Raw genomic sequence first — 22,972 nt, 5'->3', positions numbered from 1 at the left:
CTCGCATGTTTTTGGGATGTGGGAGGAAACCGGAGTACCCAAAGGAAATCCACGCAGGGGTCATGGGGAGAACGTACCAACTCCACACAGACCACATCTGAGCTCACAATCAAACGTAATGCATTGCGTGTGGTGAGACGTGGTGACGTAGGCAGTGACGCGCCCCAGGCTTTTGGGATGCTCAAAATCCTCGCGCGCCACCTGCATGATGCGCAAATGACGCCCAAGTGGGACAGGCCCTTAAGTCTCTTGTGCTGTGAGGTAGTGCCTCTACCACTTGCTCCGCTGGGCTGCTCTTTTTAATGTTTATCTATTTTTAAAGCATTTTTGATGCTCGTATTATAATATGAGAATGTTCATGGCAATCATTGACTGGATACAATATGTATTCCGACTGTTTAATTATGGATAGTATAAGGGTGATGATGGAATTAAAATTAAAGAATTATAGAAAATGTACGTTGAGTGTTTTGATTTAGATAACCATAGAAAATACAGGATTCTGATTTATGTAGTAATCGGCTCATAGTCTGTTCCCAGAAGCAAAGCCCTTATGTAACCCAAGGACTTGTGACCATAAGATTTAGCCAGAGCAATTACCTTTATAGAGTTTCTTCTGGAAGGAAGTGAAATTGGAGGCAATGATTGAAAAGCAAAAAACAGCTGATGCTGAAAGTTTGAAATAGAGTTTTTGAGTCATTAGTGATACAGTGTGGAAACAGGCCCTTCGGCCCAACTTGCCCAGACTGGCTAACATGTCTCAGCTACACGAGTCCCACCTGCCTTCATTTTGTCCATATCCCTCCAAACCTGTCCTATCTATAAAATACGATACGATACAATAGCGATAGAACTTTATTTATCCCAGGAGGGAAATTGATCTGCCAACAGTTATAAAACACAAGATACATTAAATATGAAATTAAAATGATGAATGGAAAGGATTGGGAATGTGCAATGGTTTGAGTAGGGGGTGTGGGAGAGGAGTCAGTCTATCCCACGACAGAAGGGGGAGGAGTTTGATAGCCGCAGGGAAGAAGGATCTCCTGTGGCCTTCGGTACTGCATCTTGGTGGAACCAGTCTGTTGCTGACGGTGCTCCTCAGGTTGACTAGAAATAAAAACAGAAATAAAAACAGAATTGCAGGAGGCACTCAGAAAGTCAGGCAGCATCCGAGGAGCAATGAAAATCAGGGATAGAACAAAAAATGAATTGGAGTTGTGTAGTGATCTCAGCTGGAAGACACATGGTGGAGTATGAACAAAGGGTCCTGGCCCGAAATATCGCCTGTCCTTTTCCCTCCACAGATGCTGCATGAACCACTGAGTCACTTCAGTATCTTGTGCCCAGAGACTGCCAGGGATCCCAGTTGTCAGACTGCTATTTACAGGGGGCTGTCACTGGAGGAGCTTTGAAAATAAGTCGGCACGAGTCAAGTCAAGTCAAGTCAAGAGAGTTTATTGTCATGTGTCCCAGATAGGACAATGAAATTCTTGCATTGCTGCAGCACAACAGGATATTGTAGTTATAAATACAGATCAGTGTGTCCATATACCATAGAATACATATATATACACATACACTCATCAGTAAACAGATAAAGTGCAAAAGGTTGTTATAGTTCATAGTTTGTTGGAAGTTGCGTTTAATAGTCTGATCGCTGTGGGGAAGAAGCTGTTCCTGAATCTGGATGTTGCAGATTTCAGGCTCCTGTACCTTCTACCCGAGGGCAGCAGAGAGATGAATGTGTGGCCAGGATGGTGTGGGTCCTTGAGAATGTAACTTTTAATATTAAAATGTCATTGTGTTGTGATTTGCGTAATTTCACCCTAATTGCATGCATTGGGAACGTAGCAGGAAATGTGTCCAAGATTACAGATTGGTACTCGGTAAGGATATTTACACTTGCATTAAGTTTAGTAAATTGAGATAGTTTGTCCAAAGTTTTGTTTTGAAAGCCTGTTCCTTACAGCAACCAACAGAGGGCGGTACTGGGCTACAAGCCTCGACAATCTCTTTGGCTTTTAAAAACCGTTAACTGCTTAATTTATTTTCTTCCTCTCTACATCCTTCTCAGGCTGATCATCCCTATCTTGGCCCGGAGACACAATAATCCTCTTATTCGGGGGTCTTGCAAGATTCTTCACTGCACAAGTTGAGTATGTCAGCGGCTCCCCATCAAATTGATGGGATCGAAACTTCCCTATTAGTGAAAGGCCTGGATATCATGGATGCAGAGAAGGTGTTTCCACGAGTGGGAGAGTCTAGGATCAGAGGGTGTAGCCTCAGAATAAAAGGAAATACCTTTGGAAAGGAGATGAGGATGTATTTATTCAATCAGATCAGATAATACTATACATAAATATAATCATGTTAAACTCAACTACAATAGTTAGAGGAAAGGACAAGATACAGAGTGCAGAATATAGTTCTCAGCATTGTAGTGCACCAGTTCCATGGACAAAATCCAATGTCCACAATTAGGTCAAAGCGAATTGAATAGTATCCTAGCTTATGGAAAGACCATTCAGAAGCTTGATAATACAGGGGGATAGGCTGTTCTTGAGTCTGGTGGTTCATGCTTTCAAGTTTCTGTATTTTTTTGCCCAATGGTTGCAGAGAAGAAGGAATGAGCGGGGTCGAACAAGTTCTTATACAGGTGAGACCATAAAAGTTCTCATAACATCATTCTCCTCATAAAGGCAAATGCAACCAACACACCTTCTTTAACATGCGACTGGTCAACGATGCACAGGTGTGTCAGCAAGGTTATGTGATATGGGACACAGCTTAAATCCATAAAGATGTAAGTGAGAACTCATGGCAGATCTAGACTTCAGTTCAGTCTACCCAAACAGTACAGTGGATACATTTGGAGGAGCCAGCTTTCAGATGAGTTGAACAGCGGCCTGCCTTCCCTCAAGATGGCCATACCAATAATTTGAAGAAGACTCTGGGCCTATGTTCTGCCAGTGTTCTGATCATTTTTTAGCATGCAGACTATATCACTATCGCAGATGAATTGATCACAATTAGATGGGTGTTTCTGAGAGCTTGCTCTGCACATAACGGCTGCAGAAATACTTTCATTGCAACATTGGCTAGACATAAGAAGTTGTTCATCACCTGTAATGCATTTAGGACACTCTATTAATGATAGGCATGATAGATGTACAAGTGATGATGGACACAAAATGCTGGAATAACTCAGCGGGACAGGCAGCATCTCTGGATAGAAGGAACGGGCGATATTTCGGGTAGAGACCATTCTTCAGGCTGAAGAAGGGTCTCGACCCGAAACGTCACACATTCCTTCTATCCAGAGATGCTGCCCGTCCCGCTGAGTTACTCCAGTATTTTGGGTCTATTTTCAATGTTAACCAGTATCTGCAGTTTCTTCCTACATATACATATGCAGGTCTTTCTTTCAAGCTTTTAATTTTAAGTGTCCTTTCATTTACTTCTTTCCTTTCTCCCTTTCATTCTGATCTCTTTCTTTTTCTTTTGTCCCTTCACTTCATCCCCTTTTGATACATTTCTTTGCCTGTTGAATGATTGCATTTGGCTGGATTTTGCCCTGTGATCACCCACACCAGGATAAATCATCAGCAAATCACACACTGAGTGTTAAGCAAACCTTTTCCCATACCTGACATCAGCACGGTCTTCCACCATCACTGAAGGTGCTGTATCCACCATTCATCATCACTCCGTCCCAGAATAATTTCAGTGTTGATTAAATTAGTAGGAGCAATCACAATCTCAAGCAAGTTAATTGAGAAGATGTATTCAAGCCTTGACGTTTTAACACATGCATGATTAAGTGTTATAAGGTTTGTTTTTGATTTTGCATAATTTAACTTTAAATCCTGCTGGTAGAGCCAATCAGGGCATTTAACGACAGGAGTAGACCCTTTTAATATGTGCAAATCTCTGATTTATTTTGTCGTGTAATGTCCTTTTATTTTATTTTTTATTCCTTTTTTTTATTAGTATTTGCGTTTGTGCCAATGACAAATTTGCTCCCGGCAATATTTTGTGCTCTTGCAAGCATTTCATAAATCTTTCAAAGTGGTTATAATTCATTTAAATTGTTAAAAACAAGCAACAATTGCCATCTTCATCACAATGGTTATTCCTTATTTTCACTGCAGTCTTTAATAAACGCCAGTAAATGGCTCTGAATTAACACTCAGACAAAGTGTTGAAGTTGGCAAATGAAATCGGACAAACAACTAAGTTAGGAGTACATCAGTACCAAATATAAAAGCCCCCCCCCCCCAAGACAAATTGGATTTGTAAATATTTTTTTCCATTGAGCTGGAAAATGATCAGACATGCAGAGAACATGCAAGACGTTGGGGCTCTCTAATCTCTGTACAATTTTCCGTTTGTGGTCCAAGTGGGTGCATGGAAGCATGATTTCTAATCCACTGACACAATCAGAAGAAGATATGTATTATACCTCTGTTCAGATCAATGAATGAAATTACAGCTAAACTAATAGTGTTGTTTGCTATTTTCAACAGAGAAACTTATTGTGCACAGTTTCTAAACATGAAATCGGTTCTGATTTAATGAATGCAGAAAGAAGATGAAATATTCCCCTTGGAAAGCTTGCAACCCAACGGTAAGAACATTGAATATATGAACGTTGAATGTTCCACTTCTAATTAGTACCTCTTCCTCTTTATTTCCTTGCCTCCCCTTCACCATCAAGATCCACACACATTTCTTCCAGTATCTCCCACACTCTGTCACCCTACTCCATTCCCCTTTCTTTGTACACTCATCTCCCATCTACATCCCCCTTTTCTTTCTTACCTCTCTATTTCTTTACATTTCACTCCTCCTCTTCCCTCCTTATCCAACATCTTTTTGCCTCCTTTACACCTCTAGTGTTTGTCACCTCCTCCACTCCTTTGCCAATCAAACCCCCTCACCTGTATCCACAAACTGAATGGGAATGTTTCCAATTCCGCAGCCCTCACACAGTGCAGTATATTCTTGTTGCCATGTCAAATGGTTTAAAGTTACTCACACGTGGACCTTCCGATACATCTTCCTGCCTCTCCTTACCAAAATAAAAACACGCTTATTTTTGGCTGCAAAGTGGGTCAGCTGGTAGAGCTGCTGACTCACAGCACCAGAGACCTGGGTTTGATCCTGACCTCGGGCGCTGTCTGTGCGGAGTTTGCACCTTCTCCCTGTGACCGCATGAATTTCCTCCGGGTGCTCCGACTTCCTCCCACATCCCAAAGACGTGCAGGTTTGCAGGTTAATTGTTCTCTGTCAATTGTCCCTGGTGTGTATAGGAGTGGAAAGGAAAGTGGGGTGACATTGAACTAGTGCGAACAGGTGATCGATGGTTGCTGCGGACTTGGTGTGCCCAAGGGCCTGTTTCCATGCTGTACCTTTCAATTCTATCAACTCTGACAGTCAATACAGGTTGCAATACTCCTGCAACTTTTATCGTGCAAAAGTCTAAAATGCAGTGGAACTCAGACAAGATCAGAAATACTTCTGCTTTACTAAAGTGTCTCCTTGGCGACTCGTCTAAATGTGAGACAACGGTTCAAGGCCTTGAACAGAGGCTTGGATATGAAATTCAGGCTGATATTCCAGACCAGGAGAGTTATATTTGGTGTTTAAGAAGGAACTGCAGATGCTGGAAAATCGAAGGTACACAAAAAAGCTGGAGAAACTCAGCGGGTGCAGCAGCATCTATGGAGCGAAGGAAATAGGCAACATTTCAGGCCGTAACCCTTCTTCAGATATATTTGGTAATGGGCTGTTTTAACCTTCAACCAAAATTACCAAGACAGCTGATTTGTTCAGAAAATACATTTCTGTTTGCAAATTGGCAGTCACGTTTTTGTAGATTATGGGCTGCAGGGGATTTTGTGAAAGATGTTACTTCAAATTAAATCTTTGAATTAGATTTACAAATTAATGATAAATAATATTGCCTTCTAAGTAGTTTTGTGCAATGCAATCTCATGGACAACAAACTGGAGTAAAACCAGCTATGAACTCATTCCACTTAAGGCCTATTCAATCACAAACTGCTTTACAATCTATTGATCAAACACGCACATCAATGAGTTGCCTTTGCCATAGCTGACATCAGGCAACAGAAAAAGCATAGTCGACAGGTTTAGCGATACAGCGGGACCCAGGTCAGTGACTCAGTAGAGTACTTGCCATCGACAGATGACGCAAGTTTAGTTTCCAATTGCTGAGATGTGATGTTGACTTTTAGTTCTTGACAACAGTCGATACGAAGGGCCGACCTCAAACACTCAAAGTTGCAAATGGCCCTAAATGTGATAAGTGTTGGTTTGTTGGCACATATCACAAAATCTTTTATTGATGTGTACACTAGTACTAACTTTACTGCTGCACATAAACAATCTGGACAGGAGCAAGATGTCTGAAGAGTTCTTGTTGACATTCTGTTAACCGTATGTAAATTAAACTTTCTAAATACCGTGTCTAAGTTATGCCTCTGAAAAGCGACTTTTCAGAATATGGAATTAGAACAAACCCAATTCTGAACATTACGCCAAGCCATGAATCTTTTGCAGGTAATTTATATATAAGTAAATCTTTTTTTCTCTGACATAACTCCAAAATTTATACAGCTACCCAGAGACTACTTAATTATTTCACAGACTCCCCACATGAAGCAATTCAAGAGTGTCTAATTTTCATGTGAACTGACAACAATACAATGAAATTCTCACTTGCTGCAATTTAATAGGTCGGTAAATGCAATAACATACATACATAATACATATTAACTAAAAATACAATAAATTAATCATCGTAATACTAAGTAGCCATAATACTGCAAAACCGAAGTCCGTAATGCAACCGAAGACACAAGGGCCTGTCCCACTTGTGCGTAATTTACGCGACAGGCCGGTAGTGACTGATGCACAATAGTCGCGCAAAAATCGCCTAGCAGTACGACAGTCGCGCACCAAGTGCTCTTGAGGGCCCTGCTTATTTTGGGAGCCATTTGCGATGTCGTTCGTACTTAGTCAGATCTCCGTGGCAAGGATTTTCCCAGTAGAAAAATTTTCAAAACTACGCGTGCTTTATACCCAAGTGGCCACGTGGTGCGGCGCTCAAATGACATGCAAATAGCGTGCCGACGGTGTGCGGGCGACACATGGTTACGGACGTTGATGCACGGTGAAGCATAATAACTTAGCATAGGCAATGTTCATGCATCACCGTGCGTAACCATGCATCACCGCGCACTACACGTACGCCATCAGTACGTCAGCGTGCGCAAGAGATACGTCATGCAGGTGGTGTGCGAGGATTTTGAACATTCTAAAATACCGAGGTGCCATGCGTTACCGCGCATCACTGCACACCCCACCACGCCTCACCACACACCACGCGCGCGACACAACAGCCAATTTTTAGGATGTCACGTAAATGACGTGCAAATGACACCCAAGTGGGACAGGCCCTTTAGTCCGTAGAAGATCAAAGTTGCTGAGGTTGGTGTTGTGAAGTGTTTAAGAGCCACCTGGCTGCCGGGAAGAAGCTGTTCTTGAACCTGGTGCCAGGCTCCTGTATTTTATTCACGATGGTAGGAGCGAGAAAAGAGTGTGGCCAGGATGTGCGGGCCTTTGATGACATTCCTGTTAACGACTCTTTGGTTGCACTAAGGACTTTGCGGTGGCACAGTGGCGCAGCAGTAGAGTTGCTACCTTACAGCACCAGAGACCCAGGTTCGATCCTTACTACAGATGCTGTCTGTACGTAGTTTGCACATGATCCTGTGACTGCGAGGGCTTTCTCCGGGTACTCCGGTTTCCTCTAACATTCCAAAAATATGCAGGTTTCCAGATTAATTGGCCTCTATAAAATTGCTCCTGTGTGTTGTGTATGGGTGTTGCTGAGCTGAAAGGCCTGTTTCCACACTATATCTCTCTACTAAACTAAGACATCAGGGATTTTTGCACCAGCATTGGGGTTATTAATTTATTGCATATTTTTGTACATTCCTAATTCAATCCAGAAATAAAACATTTAGCACAAGAACAGGTCCTTCTGCCCACAGTGTCTGTGCCGAACATGATGTCAAGTTAAACTTATCTACTATACCTGATACATATCTCTCTCCCTACGCTGCATATCCATGTGCCTATCTAAAAGCCTCTTAAATCCCACTATCATATCTGTTGGCAGTGTGATCCAGCCACCCAACTTTCTCTGTGAAATGTCTGAAGAAGATCCTGATCCCAAAACGTCACCTGTCATTCCCTCCGCAGATGCCCACTGAGTTCTTCCAGCACTTTATAATATTTTGTACATTTGTCTGTATACTGTGCAGATAGCTTACACCAACCTGCAGCCTCCAGTTTTCAATTTGGCCCAAACTCAGCCATGATGATAAAAACATGGTGCCGGAGGAACTCAGCGGGACAAACATCCCTGGAGGGGAACAGACAGGTCGGGACCCTTCTTCAGACCCCGCCCGAAATGTTGTCTGTCCATTACCTCCACAGATGCTGCCTGATCCGCTGATTTCCTTCAGCATTTGTTTTTTGCTCCAGATTCCAGCATCAGTTCCTTTTGACTTCAGCTGTGGTGGACAAACACAGATAAAAAGTGGTCATGTCTTTCACCTGTCAGTGACTCAGATTTGCCAACTTTATCAGAAACTTTGTCAATTCTGAAGAGACCTCAGTTATGTTATTTTTGCATTTATCTGGCATATTTTACCACACAGTCACCTAAAAGTATAAGTAATAGGTTCACAAATAGGCCACATTGACTCATGGGATCTGCTCCAACATTTCTATATCAGATCATATCTGAACATCGACAAGTATGTGTATATACTCACATTTAATCTCAAGTAATACAGCACATAAACAGGCCCTACAGCCACCATGTCTGTGCTGACCAACAATAAACTCACCACATTTACCTGCACTTGGTCTGTACACTTCTATGTCTTCAAGATGCTCCCACAGTGTCATTCAGGAGGAATTTCCAGTGATTCAAGTTCTCGATGAGGTGCTTCTGAAATACCTTGCGCCACTTTCATAAGTTCATAGGTTCCACAATCAGAATTAGGCCACTCGGCCCATCAAGTCTATTCCGCCATTCAATCATGGCTGATCTATCTTTCCCTCTCAACCCCATTCTCCTGCCTTCTCCTCATAACCCCTGACACCCTTACTAATTAAGAATCTGTCAATTTCGGCCATTAAAAATATCCATTGACTTGGCCTTCATAGCCGTTTGTGGCAATGAATTCCACAGATTCACCACCTTCTCAGGCAGCAGCTCTCCAACCAGTGATCCGCATCCCCAAGAAGTACAAGGACAACAGGCACAAGGGAGCACCAGTTGCAAATTCCCCGCTGTCCTCTATTCTGTCTCGTAAATATATTGCCACTCCTTCATTGTCACGGGAACTTCCTCCTCCATCACCCTGTTCAACAGATGAACTGCAGCGGTTCAATGCAGAGATTCAGCCTCTCAAGGACTTCTATGGATGGAAATAAATACCAGGTGCGCCAATATTGGCTACAGTCCCCAAAATAAATGTATGCATTACATAACCATAGATATACGCATCTGCATGGATGCATATATGCTGACACATGCATGCACCTTTGTATACACATACATGAATACCTATGTCAGAAGTGCACCTTCAAGTCGGAGAAGTACATGGATTCCATAATGGGACACATGGGTATGTACATGTGTCACATGTATATATCCACATATCGCTACATGGATGCATGTATGTCACACATGGATATGCACATATGTCTATGAATGTATGCATAATCACACAGATATGTATGCATGTTAACCACACATAGACATGCACATGTGTGTACATGGATGCATATTTGTCATTCATAAATATGCAAATATGTGTGTACATGGATGCATGCATGTTTCACACATGCACTTTAATTCATAGTCTCACACACATGTGTTCAGGGCTGCATGTATGTTACACAAGTATGCACATGAATCCATGCATGTAATATACATGCGTGTACATGGATGTATTCATGTGTCTGCATATATAATTTCCGAAGGGAGGGGGGGGGGGGGGGGGTGTGCGTGTGGGCAGGGCTGCTGATGCTGCTTGGCGACGTGCCGTAAAGCGTGCGCGGTCGCTGAGGAGACGGGAGAAGCCTCTCACCGGGCGGCGGGATGTCCGCGGTTGGCGGGTGAGTGGCTCCAAGCTCCGGCCACGGCCACTACCCGAGCCCCGGGCTCCTCCTCCACCCCCCCCGGGCCCTATCCCTGTCCCTGTCCCTCGGCGGCGGCTCCACCATTCCAGGCCCGCGGCCCCCGGGCACCGAGCGCAGCGGTGAGTGCGACCGACGCCAGGCCCGAGGCTCCTCGCAGGGACTCAGGCCCATCGTTGTTGTTGATCCTTTATCTGCCTCGTGTCATAAAACTGGGAAAGCGCAGGGAATGTTGATGAGGATCTTGCCAGAACTCGAGGGCCTGAGCTGGAGGAAGAGGATGGACAGGTTATGTTGTATGAGCACAGGAGGATGAGGGGGTGATCTTATATAGGTGAATAAAATCATGGGGGAAATAGATAGGTGAATGCACGTCTTTGATCCTGAGTAGGATCAAGCACTGGAGGACATGGGTTTATGGTGAGAGGGAAAGATTTAACTGGAGCCCGTGGGGCAACATTTTCAAATATATGGAGTGAATTGCCAGAGGAAGTAGCTGAGGCAGGTACAATAACAACATTTAAAAGACATTTGGACTGCCACATGGATGGGAAAGGTTTAGAGGGATAAGGACCAAATGCAGGTACTTGGACAAGTTTAGATGGGCTCCTCGTTCGACAAGGATGAGTTGTGACGAAGGGCCTGTTTCCCTGCTGTATGACTGAGTCTATGGTCCTTAACATCAGTTGAATGATTTGTTCAATATTGTTTATGCCCTTTGGACACGTGTGAGATGTGTCTCCTATGTAATGGGCGAAATGTGGTTTGTTTTCAAAAAGATGCTTGTGTGTAGTTTTCCCCCCATTTTTGTTGATTATTTTATGGCATTTAGTTTTACTTGCATTCCTTTTGAAGATATATATAATCTTCATCTATATATATATTGGAATAAATAGTGTTCTGCCAAGAATCTCTGAGAAATATTGTTTAAAGATGTTACAGTGCCCTCCATAATGTTTGGAACAAAGACCCATCATTTATTTATTTGCCTCTACTCCACAATTTGAGATTTGTAATAGAAAGTCACATGTGGTTAAATTGCAGATTTCATTATCAGATTTTATTAAAGAGTATTTTTATACATTTGGTTTCACCATGTGGAAATTACAGCTGTGGTTATACATAGTCCCCCCATTTCAGAGCATCATAATCTTTGGAACACATGGCTTTACAGGTGTTTGTAATTGCTCAGGTGTGTTTAATTGCCTACTTAATGCAGGTATAAGAGATTTCTCAGCACTTAGTCTTTCCTCCAGTTTTTCCATCACCTTTGGAAACGTTTATTGCTGTTTATCAACGTGAGGACCAAAGTTGTGCCAATAAACATCAAAGAAGCCATCATGAGACTGAGAAACAAGAATAAAACTTAGAGACATCAGCCAAACCTTAGGCTTACCAAAATCAACTGTTTGGAACATCATTAAGAAGAAAGAGAGCACTGGTGCGTTTACAAATCGCAAAGGGACTGGCAGACCAAGGAAGACCTCCACAGCTGATGACAGAAGAATTATCTCTATAATAAAGGAAAAAAACCCAAACACCTGTCCGACAGATCAGAAACACTCTTCAGGAGTCAGGTGATGATTTGACAATGACCACTGTCCACAGAAGACTTCATGAACAGAAATACAGAGGCTACACTACAAGATGCAAACCACTGGTTAGCCACAAACATAGCATGGCCGGGTTACAGTTTGCCAAGAAGTACTTGAAAGAGCAACCACAGTTCTGGAAAAAGGTCTTGTGGACAGATGAGACGAAGATTAAGTTATATCAGAGTGATGGCAAGAGCAAAGTATGGAGGAGAGAAGGAACTGCCCAAGATCCAAAGCATACCACCTCATCTGTGAAACATGGTGGTGGGGGTGTTATGGCCTGGGCATATACAGCTGCTGAAGGAACTGGCTCATTTATCTTCATTGATGATACAACTGCTGATGGTAGTAGCATAATGAATTCTGAAGTGTATAGGCACATCCTATCTGCTCAAGTTCAAACAAATGCCTCAAAACTCATTGGCTGGCGGTTCATTCTACAGCAAGACAATGATCCCAAACATACTGCTAAAGCAACAAAGGAGTTTTTTCAAAGCTAAAAATGGTCAATTCTTGAGTGGCCGTCAATCACCCGATCTGAACCCAATTGAGCATGCCTTTTATATGCTGAAGAGAAAGCTGAAGGGGACTAGCCCCCAAAACAAGCATAAGCTAAAGATGGCTGCAATACAGGTCTGGCAGAGCATCACCAGAAAAGACATCCAGCAACTGGTGATGTTCATGAATTGCAGACTTCAGGCAGTCATTGCGTATGCAAAGGATATGCAACAAAATACTAACAACTACTTTTGTTTACATGACATTGCTGTGTCCCAAACATTATTGTGCCCTAAATTGGGGGGGGGGGGGGGGGACTACATATAAACACAGCTGTAATTTCTACACGGTGAAACCAAAATGTATAAAAAATTCCCTTTAATAAAATCTGACCATGTGCACTTTAACCACATGTGATATTTTTTCTATTACAAATCTCAAATTGTGGAGAACAGAGGCAAATAAATAAATGATGGGTCTTTGTCGCAAACATTATAGAGGGCACAGTAACATCATGTGGGATCAAAGCAGTGATCTTACTAGTAGATATGCCTGACTATGAAATGAAGGTATACATTTGGGTAGAAAAGTGGTGATGTAGCTCAAGTGACTCAGATTCAAACTGATCCTGTCTAGGTGTTTACATAATCTTTCTTATGACTGCCTGGTCTTTCTCCCACATTACAAAGATGTGCGGATTGTAAGATTAATTGACCAGTTTAAATTGTTCATGGTCTAATTGGGTGCTGGTTAATCAGGTGGATGGAAACGGACAAGTACAAGACATTGGGTTTACTCTGCAAACTGGTGTAAAATCGATGGGCAGAGTGGCCTTCAATGTTGTTACATAATATCTGAGAAGCAAACTTACTGTTGATTGCAAGAAGGTGAAGAATGTAGAAACATAACTTTCTGTCCTGGGTTCCATTGATAAATTTCAGCTTTTCTTCTTTTCTAACTGCCTCTTTAAACTCCATGTCCCTGGCCTCTCAACATTCACCTCCAAAGTTTAAAGATGGGGACAGGGAACTAACACACCTACTTGTCAGCAAGATTGGGCCATGTGCTCAACTGCTCTGCAGCATTGCCAGATAATATTCCAATTACCTCCCCCATCATCAGCAAGTACAGGGTGATATGTAACCCTGACCCAAACTTTATACAGAAACAAAGAATTGCAGATGCTGGTTTATACCATAGATAGAAACAAAGCACCGGAGTAACTCAGTGGGTCAGTTAGCTTCTCTGGAGGTTTCGAGTCAGGACTGAGAAGGAACATTACCTATCCTTTATCTCCACAGTTGCTGCCTGACTCGCACTTACTCCAGCACTTTGTATAAAACTTTAAGCAGATTTAGAAACATAGAAATTAGGTGCAGGAGTAGGCCATTCGGCCCTTCGAGCCTGCACCGCCATTCAATATGATCATGGCTGATCATCCAACTCAGTATCCTGTACCTGCCTTCTCTCCATACCCCCTAATCCCCTTAGCCACAAGGGCCACATCTAACTCCCTCTTAAATATAGCCAATGAACTGGCCTCAACTACCCTCTGTGGCAGGGAGTTCCAGTGTGATAAGCTCAAATTTGGGGAAGGTGTAGGGTGTGAAGCTGACTAAACTGGTTTGTCAGATAATATTTCTTGTGCATGGGGACATTTTCCTTTGTCAAGGTATAATACAGGTTTTTGCATGTATTCTTTCTATATTGGGTCGGCTCCATTGTCTGAGTGAGGCCATGCACAAATTGGAGGAACAGCACCTCATATCTTGCTTGTGCAACTTACAACCCAGCAGTATGAACGTTGTTTAAAAAGGAGCTGCAGATGCTGGAAAATCGAAGGTAGACAAAAGTGCTGGAGAAAATCAGCGGGTGCGGTAGCATCTATGGAGCGAAGGAAATAGACAACGTTTCGGGCCGAAATCCTTCTTCTATGAACGTTGAATTCACTCATTTTGGATAACTTCTATAAACACCCCCTCCCCCTTCCCCATCAGCCCATCATTTGTTGCCGCCCCTGATTTGTCCTGGGTTTTGTTTTTCCTTGCTTCAGTCGTCGCTCCCCCCCCCCCCCCCCCCCCTTTTTCAATCATTCTGAAAGGGTCCTGATCCAAAACGTTACCTATCCATTTGCTCTAGAGATATTGTCTAACCCGCTGAGTTACTTTAGCATTTTGTGTATCTTTGGTAAAATCCAGCATCCATAGTTGTGTGGCATAGTTGAATATATGTATTCAAGTTGTGTGACATAGTTGGATGCTGGAACAATTAATTTATCAGATTGATATTGTATAGGAATTCATTATAAATATGGAAGGATAGTCTTTATTGAACCAAGTTTTCAAGAGACATCTTTTTTTAATTTCATTAAACCCCCAAAATATAAAAGAAATCACAAAGTACTGGTGGTCAGGCAGCACCTGGAGAGGGAATGGACAATGTTTCAGGTCTGAAGCTTTCTTCAGACCCAAACTGTCACCTGTATCCACTCCCTAGATGCTGCCTGAGTTTCTCCAGCACTTTGTGTTTTGATAAAGATTTCAGCATCTGTTCTTCCTTGTGTCCCCCAACATATAAACTTGATGTGCCTATTATTTCTTTTGAAATGCTGTCAACGCATGCTGTATGCAGTTCATTGTATGCAGTATAACATCCTTTTGAAAGGTACAAATGTTTTGTGATTGTATTTAAGAATTTTCACAATTTACTTTCTCTTCTCCCTTTTGCGGGGAGCGGGCTAATGTGGGAGGGTCAATTGCCAGTCAATTGTCAATTGCCGGTTTGAATAATTTAAAAAATACTGAACTTTGGAAGTGAAGTGAAAAGATAGGTTTGTACAGTTAGACTGCAATTATACTGCTGCTTTCATGTTCTTCCACAATTTTGTTCGAGCAGTAATACAAATTAATATTTGAGTATTGACCAACCTCAGGAAAACTATAGCCTATAGTTTTCCTGAGGTAAGCCAATACTCAAATATTAATTTATCAATTTGAGTATAGAAGTTGGGATGTAATGTTATGAGTATAGAAGTTGGGATGTAATGTTAAAATTGTACAAGGCATTGGTGAGGCCAATTCTGGAGTATAGTGTACAATTTTGGTCGCCTAATTATAGGAAGGATGTCAACAAAATAGAGAGAGTACAGAGGAGATTTACTAGAATGTTGCCTGGGTTTCAGCAACTAAGTTACAGAGAAAGGTTGAACAAGTTAGGGCTTTATTCTTTGGAGCGCAGAAGGTTAAGGGGGGACTTGAGGTTTTTAAAATGATGAGAGGGATAGACAGAGTTGACGTGGAAAAGCTTTTCCCACTGAGAGTAGGGAAGATTCAAACAAGGGGACATGACTTGAGAATTAAGGGACTGAAGTTTAGGGGTAACATGAGGGGGAACTTCTTTACTCAGAGAGTGGTAGTTGTGTGGAATGAGCTTCCAGTGAAGGTGGTGGAGGCAGGTTCGTTTTTATCATTTAAAAATAAATTGGATAGTTATATGGACGGGAAGGGAATGGAGGGTTATGGTCTGAGCGCAGGTATATGGGACTAGGGGAGATTATGTGTTCGGCACGGGCTAGAAGGGTCGAGATGGCCTGTTTCCGTGCTGTAATTGTTATATGGTTATATTTATATGGTTATCAATATTAATATTGCCTATAGGCTATATTAGAAGATTTTGTGGAGGGCAGCTGGCATCATCAGTGAGGTCTTGAATTGGACTTGCCTCCAGCTCAGCATCGAAGTAAGTCTGAAAAATTGCTCAGGTTTACTTAGGTTTAGGTTTATTATTGTCAGGTGTACCAAGATACAGTGAAAAGCTTTTGTTTGCAAACTATCCAATCAGATCAGATAACACTATACTTGAATACAATCAAGCCATATACAGGTACAACAGGCAGATTGAAGAGAAAAGTACCAGAGTGCAGTATATAGTTTCTGAGCATTGTGTTACAAAATGTCCAATATCTGTGATGATGTAGGTTGAAAAAAGCAGGACTGGTACTCACTTATGGAAGGACTAGAGCATATTGAATATGTACAGTGTTTGATACATTTAAGATTCAACAGCTGATAACGTGGAGGCTCATATTCAGAACTTTGTCCACGTGGAGTTAGTTAGTTAGCTGCTCTTAATATTAGTATTCTCTGGTTACATTTTGCATTTTGTTCTCCAGCCTGTAATGGGAGATGCTTTTCTGGCATATGCCCTACTTTTGGCTCCCGGTGCACGCCTGCCCCTGTTCCCTGTTCGCAATGTCAAGAATCACCAAGGGGAATGTGGTGGTTAGATAGTACAGAAGAAATCACTCATTTCTAGTTTTGACCTTCTCACCTGATCTACAAATATTGTATTTGCAATGCAAATCATATTGAAATTAGACTTTTGCTTTTGTAGACAGTGCTTTTTTTGTAACAGTACTTCTAAAAAGTTTAAAACTAGAATTGCAAATGTTTAGAATTTCAATACAGGTGCACAGCCTTTTATCCGAAAGCCTTGGGACCAGACACTTGTCGGATTTCGGACATTTTCGGATTTCCGAATGGAAGATTTTTAGCGTAGATTAGGTAGGTAGCGCGGGCGGCTTGAAAAGTCTGGAGCGACTGCCTCCTCCCCGGAGACCGGGGAATCATTGTAAATCATTGCATAAATGTTAGTCAGTTAGTTTGGAGGGATTTTATGTGGTGGTGGTGGTGGTGGGGTGGGTGTGTGAAGGGGGAAACTTTAATTCTTAGTCCCCTACCTGGTCGGCGACTCCCAACATCGCGGAGCTGGGGGCTCCGTCCGGCCGCGGGCGGCGCCGGTTGTAGCTCCGACCCCAGCAACTCTACCCATGGCTGCGCGGCGCTCCAAATCCAGCGCCGCCCGCGGCCGGACGCCCCCCCCCCCCCAGCTCCGCGAATGTTGGGAGAAGGCATTGCCCGCTTCCCGCTGGTATCCCAGCGCTGCGACGCCGCCGACTCCCAACATTTGCGGAGCTGGGGTGGGGGGCGTCCGGCCGCGGGCGGCGCTGGATTTGGAGCGCCTCGCAGCCAGGGGTAGAGTTGCCGGGGTCGGAGCTACAACCGGCGCCGCCCGCAGCCCCACCGGCCACAGCGCTGCGGAGCTTACTGCACGGCGACCCGGTAAGGCATTGACCGCTCCCCGTCTCTCCGACCAGGTAGGGGACTAAGAATTAAAGTTTACCCCTTCAACCCCCCCTTCACATAAAAGCCCTCCAAACTAACTGACTAACATTTAAGCAATGATTTACAGATGTTTAAGTGTCTCCCCGGTCTCCGGGGAGGAGGCAGCCGCTACAGTAGTACAGACCTGGGTTGACCGTGGGTCGTTTCGGGTCAAGTTTGGCGCCAAACACGAGTTTTGGTGTGCAGACGACATCCTGGAAAAAATGGCCGGTTTTCGGAGTTTTTCGGTTTCCGGAACACCAGATAAAAGGTTGTGCACCTGTACTACGTAAAGATCACTAAAGTTAAAAAAGATAAAATTTATTAATATTTGTAGGTGAAATTAGGCAGTTGCGTTTAAGCAGCTTATTGGACAACAATCCACCATAGACAGCAACAGCAAGGAGCGATATGTGTCCCGGCATCTTTTTGTAAACACAAAAAAGGACTATATTTAGAAATGCAAGTCCTTGAAATATTGCCTGTTCTTTCAGTCAGATTGGAGGCAATGGTGTAATTCTTCCTTTAGTTGTGCTGGAAATGACAGGAATTGATTCCATGTAACGACACAAAATGCTGGAGCAACTCAGCTGGTCAGGCAGCATCCTTGGAGAACATGGATAAATGACTTCGGATCAGGACCCTTCTTCACATTGATTGCAGGGGTGGGGAAAAGAAAGCTAGAAGTGTTCATTCCTTGTACATTGTTCATTTTATGTACCTGGCCATCACTGCATTTTGCTATGGAAAAAAAAAAACACCTGCTCGGGTGATGTTATTGCTCAGGAATCATGCTTACATAAAACAGACTTTTTAGGCTGTTGTGCTGCGCAGTTTAATTAGACTGTTGAGCAATTCTATTTTGTTTGTTGAGAGGAAGGCTGCTGAGTGTGTGTCCCATTCCCTGTCCCACCTCCACCTCATTGACTGACAACATGTAAATTATTCCATGATATGTTGAAAGCATTGAAACTGGTACATTTGTACTGCAATGCTAATATCATTATATAAAACTAATATTTAGTTTAAACTCATGATTGTAATGATAGGAAGCACAGTAAATGTAGATTACGGCAATCAGCTTCGGAACAGTCCTGTCTAGAACAAATACATGGAGCCAACCCGCCTGCACTTACCTGGATGTAGAGGGCCCATTTCAGTGGTGCGAAGTGCAGATGGTGCCTTGGCATCAGGTGTAGTCCAGAGGCCCTCACCCAGAATATCTGACAGCCTTAGTTAGAAGCCAAAGTCTGGAGTAGTGATTGGTCTCAAACAAAACTGTGAAGCTTTACAACAACAATTTTTAAATAAATGGATTACATCAATGTCAATACTTATTTTCAGAAAATATTTGTTGATCATACATTAAAAAAATTCAGGAACCATCCTTCTAAAAGATTCTTCCAAACAAAATTTGCCTTCCCATTCTGCAGCGTGACTGTGCTCATTCAAATGAATGCTTATGCCATGTCTGGCCTGGTTGAGGATTGGAGCAGTAATTTTTGTTTAGACCATCCCTTTCCCCCCCCCCCCCCCCCCCCCCCCCCCCCCCCCCCCCCCCCACCCCCCTCCACCCTCACTGCTCCGTCTCCTGTTGTGCTGGAAGTCCCAGTAAGATCAGACAATATGACTGGATCTAGTCCAGTGACAGATACAGCGGCTGTCACTCCATAAGTTTTAAACTCTGTTTATATTTTATCTCCATAAATGCTACCTAACACACTAAAGGATTCCAGAATTTCCTGTTATTATTATTACTGATAGATGTTCCTTAGTGGTTGCCAATTAATACACTGCTAAAGCAATCAATTTATTCTAAAATACCTTGGCATTCTCTGAAGCTATGCAAATAGTATATTAATATAGCTATTTGCCATTATTGATGATTATCTACTTCTCTTTGATGAAGGAATAATTTTAATGATAAATTACCTATTATATAGAGTACTGCTGGAAAACTTTCCTTGTACTAAGCGAGAAATTAATCACAAATTATTTGATTCAAAGCCTACAGTTTTATTCTGCAGTGAGGTTTTGTGTTTATGTGTAATTATGTTCAACTTATGCTCTCCTCCCTCTAGAAACCATGATAAGGAAGTTAATGTTTGTGCTACATCACTGGACAGATGCCAGTGCTTGGGATGGCATTGTGTCATAGCAGATATGAGCCACTTTATTTAATGACCTGAATTTTGCAGTGATGGTGATGGTGATACTGTCAGCATTTGCCATAATTGTACATTGAAACTGACAGCATCTTCTGGAGATCAGATGTCTGCAGTTAAAGGAAAAAGTCCTCGTTCCTTTCAGTGATTTATGTTTCTTCCCTCTTGTACTGACTAGTGCCGTTTTATTACTTATCACATGATTTTGTTCATAAATATGATGAAAAATTCAGGATTTTGTAAGCCATTCCCACTGAGAATTTTGATTTGAGGCATTACTGAGGTTTTACGAGCCCGTTGATTCAAAAAATCATTGCCTTAAAACTTCTTTGATCTAATGGATACATCGTACTTGCATACATTGTCATTCCTTCAGATAAATATTTAAAAACTGCAATTAATTTTAAAGTAAATTATTACTTTTGTTTCAAATAATATTTTAAATTCCTCCTCCAAAATGTAAAACAGATTTGACCATGTTTTTGATCCTGGCAGCTTCGAAGACTGGCTTTTAGAGGAGGATTTCATTCCATGTGACACCTACACAAATATTACCTTGCTGCACAAAAAGGGAGCAAGGCACAAAATAAATACATATTTTGAATGCAATATGGTCAGACAAAATCTGACTTTTATCTTCAGTTTGATGCAGGCACTTTTTGCCTGAATTGGAATGTATGCAACATAGCAGTATTCTGTAAGAGACCAAATTTGTTTCCAGGAGTTAAATGTTATGATATATAGGTCATAAGGAATAGGAGTAAGATTAGGTCATTTGGCCCATCATGTCTACTTTGCCATTCATTCATGGCTGCTCTATCCTTCCTAACCCCATTCTCCTGCCTTCTCCCCATAACCTCTAACGCCTGTACTAATCAAGAATCTATCCATCTCTGCCTTAAAAATATCCACAGACTTGGCCTCCATAGCCGTCTGTGGCAAAGAATTCTGCAGATTCACCACTCTCTGACTAAAGACATTTCACCTCATCTCCTTCTTGAAAGAACATCCTTTAATTCTGAGGTTATGACCTTTAGTTTTAGACTCTTCCACTAGTGGAAATATCCTCTCCACTAGTTGTAGTCCCCCAGTGATAAATTAAATTGATTGTACATGATTTGGAAAGGCACACAATGTCTATATAAGGTTGACAGTGCATGTCAGAGCAAAAACCAAGCCATGAAGATGAAGGAGTTGTCCGTAGACCTCTGCGACAGTATTGTGGCGAGACACAGATCTGAGGAAGGGTATAAAACAATTTCTGCAGCATTGCAGGTCCCGAAGAGCACAGTGGCATCCGTCATTCTTAAATGGAAGAACTTTGGAACATAGAGCTGGCCGCCTGGCCAAACTGAACAATCGGGGGAGAAGGGTCATGGTCAGGCAGATGACCAAGGTCACTCTCGCAGAGCTCCAGATTTCCTTTGTGGAGATGGGAGCACCTTCCAGAAGGACAACTATATCTGCAGCACTCCACTAATCAGGACTTTATGGTAGAGTGGCCAGACGGAAGACACTCCTCAGTAAAAGGTACATGACAGCCTGCTTGCCGTTTGCCAAAAGACACCTAAAGGATTCTCAGACCACGAGAAACAAGATTCTTTGGTCTGATGAAACCAAGATTGAACTCTGGCCTGAATGCCAAGCGTCACGTCTGGAAGAAGCCAGGACTCATCACCTGGTCAATACCATACCTATGGTGAAGCATGGTGGTGGCATTTCCATGTGGGTTTTCTCTCGGAGCTCCAGGTTCCTTCCACATTCCAAATACATACAGGTTTGTAGGTTAATTGGGTTTTGTAATTGTCCATAGTGTGTACGATAGTGCTAGTGTAATCACTGGACAGTATGGACTCGGTGGGCCAAAGGGCCTGTTGCCACACTATCTCCAAAGTAAAGTCTAAAAATGTCCCAGTATAAACCAAAATGCTCAGACTGTGACTGGTGGACATAAGGAACTGCAGGTGCTGGTTTACAAAAAAAAACACAAAGTAAAGGATTCTGAAGAATGGCCCTGACCTGAAAATATAAACTATCTATGTCTTCCAGAGATGCTGCCTGACTTGCTGAGTTTCACCAGCACTCTGTAATTTTTTTTTTGGTAGAATTTAAGTGTTCCTGTGTTGTTACTTGTTTTGATGCATTTTAACACTTTTTTTGTTTCTCTTTTGCAGACCTTTGGAAAGGAAACAGTAAGAAGCTGTTGACCACTAACGGACGATGATTTGTTTGCTGTTTGCAAAGCCACTTTTTCTGGGACTCCTGTCACCGAGAGAACATTGCAGCAAGCTGCCTTGATGCCTTTAATCCCAATCCCCCGGCGGGTGCGTTCATTCCACGGCCCCCACTCTACATGTCTACACTCGACATGTGGCCCTGTTCGGACGGCGCACCTTGTCCGGACCAAATACAACTTCGACCTTTACTTGAAACCACGGTGGCTGTTTAGTTTCATCCGCTTCCTGCTGTACTTCAGCTGCAGTCTTTTTACATCCATACTCTGGGTGGCACTCTCTATCCTGTTCTGCATCCAGTACTTCTCCATACGTGTGTCCTTGCGCTTTCAATACAAGCTGTCCATAGTGCTTCTGTTGCTGGGGCGTAGGCGTGTTGACTTTAACACCATGAATGAACTCTTTATCTATGGGATCCATGTGACAATGCTGCTAGTTGGAGGACTGGGCTGGTGTTTTATGGTGTTTGTTGATATGTAAATAAGAGTGCATGTGAAAAGAAAACAGTTTTGTGCATTATAATGTAAAATATATTGTTTACAATCATGCAAAAAGATTTATTTGATTTTTATTTAAAACAAGATCTTGCTAAGTTAAATTATGTGAACCAACGATCGTTTCTTTGTTTCTTTTCCCACCCACCCTCCTCATCCCTGGTATCTAAGCCTCAGCCTGATATGGAATCGCACAAGCCCACAGTAAAAGTACAGGAGCGATGAAGTCTTATTGCAGTTGTACACATTCAAAGTACAGTGTACTATATTTGTCTCTGCACATAAGGAAGTATATACTTGCTATAGAAATGGTGGAGTAGTGCTGGACTAGATTAATCCCTGGGCTGAGGGAGTTACTCAATGAAGAAAGGTAAAGTAGCTTCTTCTTTCTGGAGTTTTGAAGGGTAATAATGAGGGGTAATTGTGTTGTAACCCACAAGAACCCGAGGGGGAAAGATGAGGTAGATGGTACAGGCCAGTATCCTCTGGCTCGAGAGTCTGGAATTGGGGACTTTAGTCAAAAGGTCAAGTGTTTAGGGCGAAACACAAAGTACTGGAGGAGTTCAGCAGGTCATGT

At 42.5% G+C, this 22,972-nt stretch overlaps 1 protein-coding gene and 1 long non-coding RNA gene across 3 annotated transcripts; both read left to right on the top strand.

Annotated features, from left to right (window-relative positions):
• The first annotated feature begins 2,085 nt into the window (after nt 1-2,085).
• LOC129711809 (uncharacterized) lies at nt 2,086-5,718 on the top strand. The gene is made up of 3 exons (XR_008725926.1): nt 2,086-2,159; nt 2,620-2,659; nt 4,530-5,718. It is a non-coding gene; the product is annotated as an uncharacterized LOC129711809 (long non-coding RNA).
• A 4,390-nt stretch (nt 5,719-10,108) lies between these two features.
• Nucleotides 10,109-22,512, top strand: LOC129712013 (transmembrane protein 250). Of its 2 annotated transcripts, none has more exons than XM_055660135.1 (2): nt 10,109-10,226; nt 21,842-22,512. In XM_055660135.1, exon 2 carries the CDS (start codon nt 21,965-21,967, stop codon nt 22,379-22,381), a length of 417 nt encoding a protein of 138 aa, XP_055516110.1. In that variant the 5' UTR covers nt 10,109-10,226; nt 21,842-21,964; the 3' UTR covers nt 22,382-22,512. The 2 variants fall into 2 exon arrangements, with proteins under 2 accessions (XP_055516110.1, XP_055516109.1); XM_055660134.1 differs by lacking the exon at nt 10,109-10,226 and adding an exon at nt 10,233-10,369.
• The last annotated feature ends 460 nt before the right edge of the window (nt 22,513-22,972 follow it).

The sequence above is a fragment of the Leucoraja erinacea genome, chromosome 31 (genome assembly GCF_028641065.1).
Source record: "Leucoraja erinacea ecotype New England chromosome 31, Leri_hhj_1, whole genome shotgun sequence".
NCBI classification, from domain to species: Eukaryota; Metazoa; Chordata; class Chondrichthyes; order Rajiformes; family Rajidae; genus Leucoraja; species Leucoraja erinaceus.
Note: the sequence above shows the minus strand (reverse complement) of the source record. Positions and strands in the feature narration are given on the sequence as shown.